Source organism: Rattus norvegicus, chromosome 3, assembly GCF_036323735.1.
Source record: "Rattus norvegicus strain BN/NHsdMcwi chromosome 3, GRCr8, whole genome shotgun sequence".
NCBI lineage: Eukaryota > Metazoa > Chordata > Mammalia > Rodentia > Muridae > Rattus > Rattus norvegicus.
In genome coordinates, this window is record NC_086021.1 from 174,571,543 (window position 1) to 174,583,706 (window position 12,164).

At 51.5% G+C, this 12,164-nt stretch overlaps 2 protein-coding genes across 2 annotated transcripts in view; both read right to left on the bottom strand.

Annotated features, from left to right (window-relative positions):
• The window catches only part of Elmo2 (engulfment and cell motility 2), a 273,759-nt gene that overhangs the window by 128,578 nt on the left and 133,017 nt on the right, over positions 1 to 12,164 (bottom strand). The window lies entirely within an intron of this gene.
• Slc13a3 (solute carrier family 13 member 3) overlaps positions 1 to 12,164 on the bottom strand; it is a 62,720-nt gene that overhangs the window by 10,369 nt on the left and 40,187 nt on the right. The window contains exons 7-10 of the mRNA NM_022866.2: positions 12,047 to 12,142; positions 11,001 to 11,105; positions 9,698 to 9,795; positions 5,194 to 5,306 (exon numbers count right to left, since the gene is read on the bottom strand). Of these exons, the coding sequence (NP_074057.2) occupies positions 5,194 to 5,306; positions 9,698 to 9,795; positions 11,001 to 11,105; positions 12,047 to 12,142 (412 nt within the window). The remainder of the gene's footprint in view (positions 1 to 5,193; positions 5,307 to 9,697; positions 9,796 to 11,000; positions 11,106 to 12,046; positions 12,143 to 12,164) is intronic.

A 12,164-nucleotide genomic window follows, 5' to 3' on the forward strand; every position in this document is an offset into this window, starting at 1 on the left:
AAACCCAAACTCCTTTTCCCGATTAACTCTGCTGCCATCAGCTGTGCTTGAGATTTTCCCTGCTGCTACTTGTCCAGCTCAATTTCCCCCCTGCCTTTTAATTCTTTGAGTGGCAGAGAAAATGAACCTAATCAAGGCCCCAAGAATGTAACACTGGGGTCCTGGGAAATCTCTCTAAAGGCCTCAGAAAATACAGCAGACTCAGCTCAGTGAACTAATTCATAGAAGAAACAAAGCAAGTTTGAGAAAAAAGAAGGCTGCTGCTGTGTGTGTGTGTGTGTGTGTGTGTGTGCGTGCATGTTTGTGTGTGTGTGTGTGTGTGTGTGTGTGTGTGTGTGTATGAGAGAGAGAGAGAGAGAGAGAGAGAGCATTTAACCTTTGCAGCGCCTAAGAGCTCTGTGACCTTAGATAAGTGATCTAACATCTCTGTTCCTCCACTTCTTTAAGTGAATCCGAGGATTAATGAGTGTCTGTAAAAAGGCACTGGAAAGGATTTGTTATTTTTAGGTAATCCGATGAGCACTAGAATGTTTACCTCCATGCCAGATGTTTCCCCAAGGACTTTGCTAATATCAATCTAATTTCTATGACCATGCACGAAGTAGGTGGTGCAATCTTTCCCATTTTATGGTTGAAGAAACTGAGGCACAGGGAGCCTGTGCTGGCTAGTTTTATGTCAACTCGACACAAGCTAGAATTATCTGAAAGGAGGGAAACTGGACTGAGAAAATGCTTTCAAGTTGTAAGGCATTTTCTTAATTAGTGATGGCTCGGGGAGGACTTAGCCCATTGTGGGTGGTGCCACCCCTGGGCTGCTGGTCCTGGATTCTATAAGAAAGCAGGCTGAGGGGTTGGGGATTTAGCTCAGTGGTAGAGCGCTTGCCTAGGAAGCGCAAGGCCCTGGGTTCGGTCCCCAGCTCCGGAAAAAAAGAACCAAAAAAAAAAAAAAAAAGAAAGCAGGCTGAGCAAGCCATGAGGAGCGATCCAGGAAGCAGCATCCCTTCAGGGCCTCTGCACCAGCTCCTGCCTCCAGGTTCTTGACCTGTCTGAGTTTCTGTCTTGGGTTCCCTCAGTGATGGACTATTTCCTGAAGTATAAGTCAAAATAAACCCATTCCTCCCCAAGTTGCTTTGGTCACAGTGTTTCACCACAGCAACAGTAACCCTGACTAGAAGAAAGCTAACAGATGTGCTCCCAGCTTGGGCTCTGAATCTCAGCCGTTTTGGTAGATTCACATCACCATTAACAGGTCACACATAAAAAGCGATTGTGATTTCCGGCAGAAATTGGCTGACAGCAGGAGCATACCTCCGTCTGCCTCTGGGACTCGCTGCTTCTTCCTTAACTTCCTGGAGCCCGGTGGATTTGTACTTAAGATGTGATTTGTATGCATGAGGTACCAGTGTAAGAGCAGACAAGACAGTCATCTGCCAGCACCTACAGCGGCTTCGAGGTCCTATGCGCTCATGGCAGTGGCAGGGATCCACTCTCTTCCAGAAGCTTCTCTGGGGCGTTAGCATGTTCACACTAGTCCCTGACTCAGGGCAGACCTTCTGAGCACTGGGATGACTAATCTTCGCAGTCAACTCAACTGGAATTGAAATCGCCACAGTAACACACCGCTGGGTGTGTCCCTGAGGATGTTTCCAGAAAGATTTCACTGAGAAGACCCGCCCCATAGGCTGGGGTCCTGACTCCATAGAAGGAGAGTGAACCGAATACCTTCGAATACCTTCTGCCCTCTGCTTCCTGACTGGATACAATGTGACCAGCTACCAGACGCTCCTGCCAGCCTGCCTTCTTTGCTGTCTCCCATGAACTACCCTCAAACCACCAAGTGGAGTAAATTCTTCCTTCCTTCTGCTTCCTATGGCAGGAAGTTTGTCCCAGTAAATGAGACAATGGCTAAAACAACACCACTAAGTATCAGGCCACACCTGGGTGCCTAGAACAGTGGTAGGAAGGACAGGTGGCTTCATATTTTCCTGACGGAGAGGGCCCCAAGCGGCAAGCATAGTTAGTTGGGAGTCACTGGGTACCAAGAGTGGGAGGGAGGGACAAGGGCAGGGGCAGGGGCAGGGGCAGGGGCAGGGGCAGGGGCAGGGGCAGGGGCAGGGGCAGGGGCAGGGGCAGGGGCAGGGGCAGGGGCAGGGGCAGGGAGTTGGGCTTTAAGGAACATGACCTCAGTCTCTGAGAAATCAAGACCTGAAGATCTAGGACTCAGATTACAGTGAAAGGTTGGTCATTAGAGAAGGTCCTGGAGTGGAAATGAGTCTGATGGGGCTGAGCAAGAGGCCACTGAACCTCCAGGAGAAGGAAAGAGGAGGTACGGACACTGGCAGGAGGGAGGCAGGGGCCGGACGTGTATGGCTCCATGTAGAGGCCCAGGGAGGCCTCCGGTCCAGCGCTGATGTATATGGGTGTTTAGCATATGCTTTGCAGCAGGTTGCCTGAGGAAGTCTTGCTATGGCTTCTCAGGAAGCCTCATGCCTGGGCCCACCTATCCTCCACCCAGGCATCCTCAAGCCTTGGGCAGCCTGATGCAGCCTGGTGAAGGACCTGGACAGGGCCCGGAAGCCAAGAGGTGTCACAAGCTTCCTGGTGGCTCCTGGAAGATTATGCCACCTAGGGACAGAGGCTGGGGTGAGGGGCAGCTAGCAGACAAAGGCTTCACTGAATGGAGACCCTGGCAGACTGCCTAGCACTGGCCTCCCAGCATGCACTATGGCTCTGCATCCCAGCCCCCCACTCAGTGCCTCTCCACCAATCCCCAGCTTGGGGAATCCTCTGGGGTATAGGGTATCTGGCAGCTCCTGCCCCAGGCCCAGGCTGTGCCAGTCACTGTAGGAACATGCGCCTTAGCCACTAAATTGTGTAAGCCTGAGTCTCCCCATTCCCCTCCGCTGGCCCTTTCTCTAATGTCCAATCCAAATAGCAAACCACATCGAGCCGGGTCCTAAGTACTGTCTCACCTTATAACACTAGTTATAGCAAGTGGCTGCCCAGTCATCATTCCCATTTTCCAGATGGGGAAATTGAGACCAAGAAGATTTAGTAACTTGACCAAGTAACACAGAAGAAAATTTGTGATTCGAATGGAGACACTCTAGCCCCACTGCATGGTCTGATCCTCTAAACCTGGACAATATGCTACTTCCTCCCAAGTAAGCCTTCCCAAGTAGTGTGAGAAGTACGCCTTCCCATTTCAGAGACATCCTTACCCGGAAGTGGAGCTGATCCTCAAGTGCTAGATCTGACCCCTGGCTAAGCAAACGGTGTTGGCTATTGGTTCCTTTTGTCTTTAAAATGAGGACAGCAGCTGAGATCATACCTCAGATGCATGATGTCCTGGGTTTGATCCCTAGTACTGCATAGAACAGACATGCCTGTAATCCCAGAATTTGGGAGGTGGAGGCTGGGGATGGGAGGATCAGGAGTTCAAGGTCATCCTTGGCTATGTAGCAAATTTGTTGCCAGACATGGCCACTTGAAATCCCGTCTCAATGGACTGGAGTGGAATGGGATGAGATGGACTGGAGTAGACTGGGATAGGAGATGGGCTGGGCTGGGCTAGGAGAGCAGCTGTGAGTCAGGGGTTTTCTGAAGACAATGAGTCACTGCTTGGAAAGCCCCTCCACCTGGCATCCAAGCTCTCTAGAGGGTGCAGTGAAACTTCTGGACCTCAGAGCCAAGTTCATTTTGGTCACTGCTCCTCTGCATGGCTCCTGGAGACTTAATTATCCACTGCCTCACTTTTCCTATCTGTAAAATGGGGATAGAAATATTACTCCCTTCCTAGGGCCAGGATTAAATGAGATGATGCCTCAGTTGCACTGCTGACCTTAATCTCTCAGGAGAACAAGCATGACACTGAGAGTAGACAAGCTGGAAACTGCTCCTGGGAGTTTCACTACCTGAGGGGTATCTACCCTGCTCCCAACCTGCCTCTGAGCTCGGAATCTCAGGAGCCACAATGTTATACATTGTTATTAAGTCTCCATACCTTACCAGAATGAGTTTCTATTTCCTAAACTTGATGTGCCCAGGAGAACATATTTTAGCCTGTTCTGATCTTGTGACCCCATGATGTATGACCACCCTTACCTTGCTGAGAACTCACGGACCCAGGGTCACCCTTTTTGCCTGACACAAAAACACATTTTCAAGGTATCTTGAACAATACCCATGACCACCTACCTGATGATATATGATCACCCCATAAAAGGGACCCCACAGAGCCAGTGAGGAGCTGCTCACTGAAATCTTGACTTGGGGTGAGACCACCAGCTGGCCAGTCCCGGGCACAACTCTTAAAAAAAGCTGGCTTCAATTAGACAGCCATGGAGTTGGTCTTTCTTTTCACACATTTGGGTTTGGCAGAAATCATTGAGAATGGTGATTAATATCTAACATTCGTCTCACTGGGGTCAAGGCCACAGATTTTGGCATTAAGCTGCCTGAATTTGAATCCCACCTCCATAGCCATGTGACCTTAGGTACCTCACTTCACCTCTCTGTGTCCGGATTTCTTGCACTGAGTGGGAGTGACAGCAGCATCTGCCTCAAAGGTTTATGGGAGGTCTCCCTAGGGTCTTATGTCAGAAGTGGAGTGACTCGTGCTCTGGGTCACCCCAAGACTGGTGCTAGCCTTTCTGCACACCTATCATGGGATCCCAGGGGCTGCCTCAGACCTCACCCCCCTTTCTCATCTCCAGGCACTGAAGGTAGACCCACAGGCTAGAAATCCAGGGTGGTCCTAACTTGGGGAGCAGGGCCTGGCTGTCTCCTTACTTGTTCCCTGGAGCTGCGGTAGGAAACTGGCCATAGCTTCCAGACCTATTCAGCAGCAGGCCCCAAACACGACTTCTCCTGGGCCCACAGTCTTCACAGATCCTGGGCTTGCAACATGCAGGCCTCCTGGGCTGTAGGACTCCCACTTCCTTTCCACAGTCCCAACTCCTCCTAAGCCTGCAGCCTCCATCCTTCCCTGGCTGCTCCCTGGCCACAGGGGCCCCTCCTCCCTGGCCAGGCCTGGTTCCCTCAGCTGCTCTTTCACAACCCCCACTCCTGCCTGGCCAGAGCCTCCACTCTCTCCATGCTCAGCAGCCCTCTCCTTCCTCCCTGCATCCCCTGCTCCTCCCTGGCCACAGTCCTCCCTCTGCTCCACTACCCTCAAGTCACCCGGGCTCTCACCTCACAGCCTTTGGCCATGGCAAAGCCACCTCCCAGGAGAAGGATGATATTCCAGGGCACTGTCTCCTGGGCCTTCTTCCAGCTCAGCAGGGGCTCTGTCTCCGAGTTGGGAGCTAGGTAGAGAAAAGGACCCAGTTGGCTTTGGCTCGGAGGCTGCTTGGCTGGGGGATGCCAGCCCCGGAACCTCATCTTTGTGGGGACTTTCAGGGACCCCAGGAAGCCGTGTCTACTTCTAACATCTGTGTTGGGGATTTAGGGAGAGCCCCAACACCTCCTTCTAATCAGAATGGACGTAATTTTTAAGGCTGCTACAGTTAAGAACATTCTGGACCCTGGCTCTCCACATACCCCATTTAAAGTCTCACCAGCCTTCCTGGCTAAGGGCTATTTTTATTCCCATTTACAAGATAAAATGCCTTTCTTTCTCTGTGTTTGAATGTGGGGACTGTGGACCCAGGACAAGTGGTTTTGGCACTTTGGTTTTGAATACCCATTCTCCACGGAAAGAGCAGGTCTCTGTACAGCTCCCTGTGTCCCAGACTGCAGCCCAGGGCGTATGGGTGCTGCAGCCCCAGGGTCTGTGAGGACTGTGGACCCAAGAGAAGTGGTGGATTTGGCCTTTTGGGTTAGAATGCTCATACCCCAAAACAAAGGGCAAAAAGAAGAAGGAGACAGAAAAATAGACACCAGGGTTCTTGAGCCCAGTGCACTGTGGGGTGGCTGCTATTTCCTGGAAAGTGGTACCGAACAGCAGTGACTGCAGTGGGCCCGGGCAGCCAACAGCTGGCCCTGGGGTTGGAGGGAGATGAGTGGGGCTCTGCAGGCCAGGCCTGTGGTTGAGAGAAAACTGCAGTGTGGGACAAAGGCAGGTGACAGCCAGACTCGGGGCACCAAGTTAGCATCCCCCATAAGTGGGTGCCTTGGTCCAGTGACTCGACCTCTGTGAGGGTTCGAGACTGTGAGAGGGTCACACCGAGCCTGGGTTCTTTGTCTGACGAATGTACCCTACATGTCCGCCACATGCTTAATTCTTTTCTTCACATCCCAAATGCAGAACGTTGTATGGAGACCAACTGTTTCCCCAGAGAACAGACATTCCCCAGGGATGACATATAATAAATACAGCTCAGCGTTGGGGAATATCATGTGCTATAAGGAACAACTAAATAAGTAACAGAACAAAGAGAGATGGTGCATTCGGGGAGGGCTTCTCTGGGGAGGTGGCATTTGGGAAAAGTTCTGAATGATGCAGCTGAATAAGCCAGGCAGACACCTGGAGGAAGAGCTGGTTGGGCAGGAGAGTAATGAGTTATCCTTGCCATCATCCTTACCACCACCACCACCACCACCACCACCATCATTGTCCTCACTACCATCACCACCACCACCACCACCACCACCATCATCATCCTCACCACCATAATCATCACCATCACTGTCACCACCACCACCAGTACCACCATCACCATCATCCTCACCCTCACCATCACCATCATCACCAACACCACTATCACCATCACCACCATCAACACCATCACCCTCACCACCAGCAGCAGGAGTAGCATCACTGTGATCTTAAGAACCATCATCATCATCCACTTATCAACCACAGCACAGTGCCCAGATACCAAGGCCTTAGTCTAATACTGACGATTGAAGAGAGATTCGTCAGTGTCACTCAGACCCATGATCAGGATACCCATATGGCCTGGTTTCTATAGCTTATGTCTTTTTAACTAGGTCTGCGATCCTTACCGGGTGACTTCTTCCCAGGGAAACCCAGTGGCCCCTAGCCAAGGCTCCAGGGTTCCTGCTTCATGGAGGAACACTACTAAGATGTCGCCTCAGTCACTTCTGTGCAAGCCAACTGGTAGCCCACGGATGGCCATGCACAGAATCCCTGTCCCTGCCCACACTCTAACACCAGAGACTCCATCCTGACCGTGCTCAGCAGAGGGGGCATGGTGACTCCCTGGACTTGACTGGTCACACTGAACGATTTTATGCTACTGTTACGGCCTCATGTGTTGGCTTTGCAATTTGAGTTACTGGACAATATCTAAAACTGGGGGGGGGGGAGGTGTTTCATGCAGAAATCGAGATTCTTTGATTCTCTTGAAAAAAAAATCAGAACCTTTTAGTGGAAACTAGTTCTGGTTTTCTGCAATGAAAAAGAATGACATCTTCCCTCAAAAAGCAGAATTTCCAGGTGTGAGTGTGAACGGACCTGACATGCCCAGGGATGGAGGCCCTACCATTATGATTAATCTGTGAGGATTAATCTTATTGTCAGCTTGACTGGTATCACCATGGCAACGCACCTTTGGGCATGTCTATGAGGGTGTTTCCAGAGACGTTTAACTAAAGAGGGATGACCCACCCTGAATGTGGGCAGGGCAGCACCATCCCATGGGGCGGGGTGTGAGAATAGATATAAAAGAGAAGGTTTGCTGGACGTTGTCTTCATCTCTCTCAGCTTCCTGACTGCTGATGTGATCTCGCCAGTGGCCTCCAAATCCTGTCGCCATGCCTTCCCCCGCCATGATGGACTGTTTCCCCTCATACTGGGACAAAGTGATCTAGTTCCATTCATTCTGTTGCTGTGATGAAGCACCCTGACAGAAAGTATTTGAGGGGGGAAGGGTTTTCTCAGATCATGATTCCAGGTCACAGTCCACCATTGTGGGGAGTCGAGATTGTAGGAACTTAAGTTGCCAGGACAGCCAGAGCCAAGAGCCGAGGGAGGATGAGCGCACACTAGCTCACTGCTTAATTCCTCAACAGTTCAGGACCTGAACCCAGAAATGGTTCTGTCCACTTTTAAACGGGTTCATTCAAAACCAATGGACATAATCAGGACAATCCCATCCCCCACAGGCAAGCCCACAGGCCAGACACATCCAGACCATCCTTCATTGCAACTATCTTGCCCGCTGATTCCAGAAGATTACCATCAAATCTTTTCCAAGGTGCTTCTTGTCAGGTAATCACAATTCTGAGAATAGTAATGAGCTCGCCCTCTGCTGCTGAGTCCTTATGGAAGGGAAACTGTCCTTTGTTTCGAAGATGGGACAAGGCAATGGATCTGGAAGCCGTGTGTCCTGTAAGCTACACCTTCCTGCTACCACTCAGCTGAACTTAGATGCTCTCTCTAGAGGCACTGGAATTCTCAAGCCATATCATCCATCAAATCACCAACGCTAGAGGCAAGGCATCCGTAGGACCCCTGGCTGTGTAAATGAGAACCAGGCCCAGAGAATCTGGGGCCTTAGTGGAGGCCACGAAGCAAGGTGGAAAGAGAATGGGGTAGTGGTCCAATGTGGTGCCTCTCTGCAGTGCAGAATGCAGGGGACAGATCCTAGACTGAGAGCCAATAGGTCAAAGACTTCTCAGGAGTCCATGTTGCTACAAGGGGACTCCTGGGAGACACTGCCTAAGTAAGAACTCCATACTCCAAGGTCCTTAATCTGGAAGCATGGATGGGGACCGGAGAACCAGAAGAACAGGGAAGACTCCAGAGAATGTGGCTGTGTGCTACAGGTGGGGAGGGAGTAGGCTGGAGTCCCGTGAAGAAGATAGGGAGGAAGATGAAAACGGGGGGGGGGGTGTTGGGGGGTGGGATGGGGAAAGCAGAGTTCCCAGGAAGGAGATGGGGGGGGAGGCTGAGGCTTCAAAACAGGGAACAAGAACCCTGAGAGGGGAGAACCTCTGAGGGGAGGGAGACCCCAAGGGGAGGGAGACCCTGAGGGAAGGAGATGCTAACAGAACACTTCATGGCTTTTAGAAAACCTCACTGGATGTCTTTAGGTGTTTTGCCTCCCCAGTGTCTATTCAGTTTATGTCTAGCTCAACTTTGGTTTTTCGTGCATCTGAGGTGAAACTCCTATGCTGAGCAGGAGTTTTCTATAAAAGAGTCAGAAGTAAATACCCTGGCTTTGCGGGTCAAGAGATCAAACTGAGGTCATTGCCTTTTCACTCACATAACTAAAAACACACAGCTTCCAAGGTCCACAGGAGAATAACGAAGCTTATTTTTTTTTCCTTTAGTTTTGTTTTGTTCCAGACAGGGTTTCTCTGTGTAGCCCTGGCTTTCCTGGAACTCGCTCTATGGACCAGACTGGACTTGAACTCACTGAGCTCCACCTGCCTCTCCCTCCGAGTGCTGGGATTAAAGTCACATGCCTCTCCACCACATGCTAAGCCTTTTTAAAGAACCCTGGAAACAAGTTCACCCACCAGTTGTATATTTTCCTTTTGGCTTTTTTCCAGTCATTTGAAAATGTGACAAGCATCCTTAGCTTATGAGTTGTTGGGGGGGGTGCAGCTGCTGGATCTTGCCCAGGGACCGCAACTGTTAATACCTGTCCTAGCCAGTCACATGGGTCAGTCTTCAAACAGGGCAGCACACCGAGCTTGTGGTTAGCAGCACTGAGACCTGCTCCCTGATTCCCAAGCCCCCTGTCCAGTCCTTATCAAGCTCCAGACTCCAGCTGTGGCATCTTACCTTTGAAGTCAAACCACCACTTGAGTGAGGGCTTCTGGGAAGGGAAGAAGAACAGGATGGTGACAATGGCCACACCGGTGACAGCATCTGAAACAAACCTGCAGGGAGAAGACCACAAGCATGTAACTCTGGCTCCTGACAGGCCATGGACTGGCAGACTTCTGCTTTGTGCCCAGGTCAGATGTGGCTACCAAGGCAGACCCAAGCTGTTACCCAGGATGCCCTAGGGAATTTTACTGCTACCAAACAAAAGCTTGTTCTCCTGATCAAAGGACCTAGAACAGGGACTCTCCAAAGACAGGGATTTGAAAGGCAAAGGATATTAGGGTCCATAGGGATCACCTCACTTGGACCTCATAGGCGCCCCGCATGTGTGCGTTTAGCTTCGGCTTGTGTTCTTCCTGGCACAGACAGCTCAGCACCAGAGAGGCAGCCATCCACACCCACCAAGCTGGGGTCCACCAGCCTCACAGCTCCTCCAAACCCAGCTTTCACGTTTTAAGAACTCACACTGTGTCTTTGTGGGAGCTTGGTGGACACGAGGCCTTCAAGGTAGGCTTTAGGGGCATTCAGAAAGCGGAAATGACTTGCCTAAGACCAGACCATGGTCTGTGGAGGGGGTGGGCTCGAACCCTGATTTTCCCAGCTCTGAGCTCAGGGACACCCACAGCCCATTGCTAACTCTTATAGCTCACACCCGAATGCTTGAAATTGCCAAGAGGATGGAGGGGGCTGAGCCAATTCCACACCATACGTGGGGCCTCTTTTCTGCCACCTTCCCGGGGAACAAACCTGGTGTGGGAATTGGGAACACTTGAGTAGTGAGATAATCCGGGGTTAACCTCAGGGAGGGTAGGTAATGAGTAGTGTGCTCACCCTTCCATGTGGCCCCTCCCCCACCCACATTCCTGGCCTTGAGTTCTTTCCAGAACCGTTCCACATCCCAGCCCATTGTTTTACAGTACAGCGAGCTCACTTCTTCAGTGCACCCAGTCTAAGCTGCACTCCCTCGATCGTCTAGTACCTGCTCTGGTCTGTGCCCATGGCAACCGTCCCACGTTCAGCACGTGACACATTCTCCATCAGTGATGGTACACTGAGTCTGAGTCACGCAGTTCATAAAGGTTGAACTAGGATTCTAACCCCGTTTTTGTCTGAGCGCTTGTTGCCTGAGAAACCAAGAGTTAGCATCCGCCTAAGCTCTTCCAGGAGGGAGGGACTTCTACCCATCCAGCTCTACATTGCTCACCCCAGGATCCTCCCACAGAGCCCTGCTCTGCCCTGCGGGTCTGCCCAATCTCACCCAGGGGCGAAGAGGCTGGCCCAGCCAGGGATAAACTTCGGGTCCCGGGAGAAGAGGAGGATGGCAAACAAGCAGAACAAGATGAAGACAGCCTGTTCAGCAAACCTGTGGAGCAGAGACACAGGCCCGCTGGGGACTCGGGCTCACACGGGTGCTGGCTTGACCGGTGGCCCTGACCTGCTTCGGAGAAAGCTGAGAGGGGCTAATTACTCTCCGGGAAGCCTAGAGAGAGGGTGCCCCAGGAAGTGATTCACACTTGCTCAGAGTCCCCAAAGGGGTCTATCATTGTTAAGGGAATTGTTCAGGATCCTACAGAAAAACCAGACAGACAGACAGACAGACAGAGCAAGAGAAGGGCAGAAAAGCAAAGAGAAAGGGAAACAAAAGTGAAGAGGGCCAGGCCAGGCATGGTGGCACACACCTTCACTCACAGCACTCAGGAGGCAGAGGCAGGTGGATCTCTATGAGTTCAAGTCCAGCCTGAAATCTATGGTGAGTTCCAGGACAGGCAGAGAGCTACATAACAGAGAGATCCTGTCAAAAAAGGGGGTAGGGGACCCACACACAGAGAAACGGTCATACAGACTGACAAACATACTTCAAGAGGGGCATACACAGGGAGAGACATGGCCAGACACACAGAGGAGGTACATAGGTCTGGAAAGACAGACTCTCAAGTCTGGAGGAAACAGCCGACAGTGTGTGGAGTCCACAGACTGAGGAATGGAGTCTTAAGGCACCCAGGGAACAATGGCCAAACCAATCCTTGAATTTGGGCTTGCTGGGGTCGTCTTGATTTCACCACATGGGAAGCATGCATTAAGCCAGGCCCAGAGCTCCGGGAGGTCAGAAGGAGAAGGTATCTTAGGTGGGACAGAGAAGATGCTCAACACAGTCCACCCTGAGCCCAGCACCAGGGCAAGAGCCACCTTCTGCTGTCTCTCATGGCCAGGATCAGCCACTGGGCCTGAGGCACACCTAGGACTCAGCCATGCTTGAAGTAACTCCCCTGAAACCCTCACTCCCACCCCAGCACCCCCTCGTACTTGATGGGCCCTAGGTTCTGGAACTCCTCCTGAATCACAGCTTTAGCCTTATCCTCTGCAACGTCTCGTAACTTCGAGTTCTTCTTCCTCCAGCCCCTGCGCAGGAAAGAGCAAGATT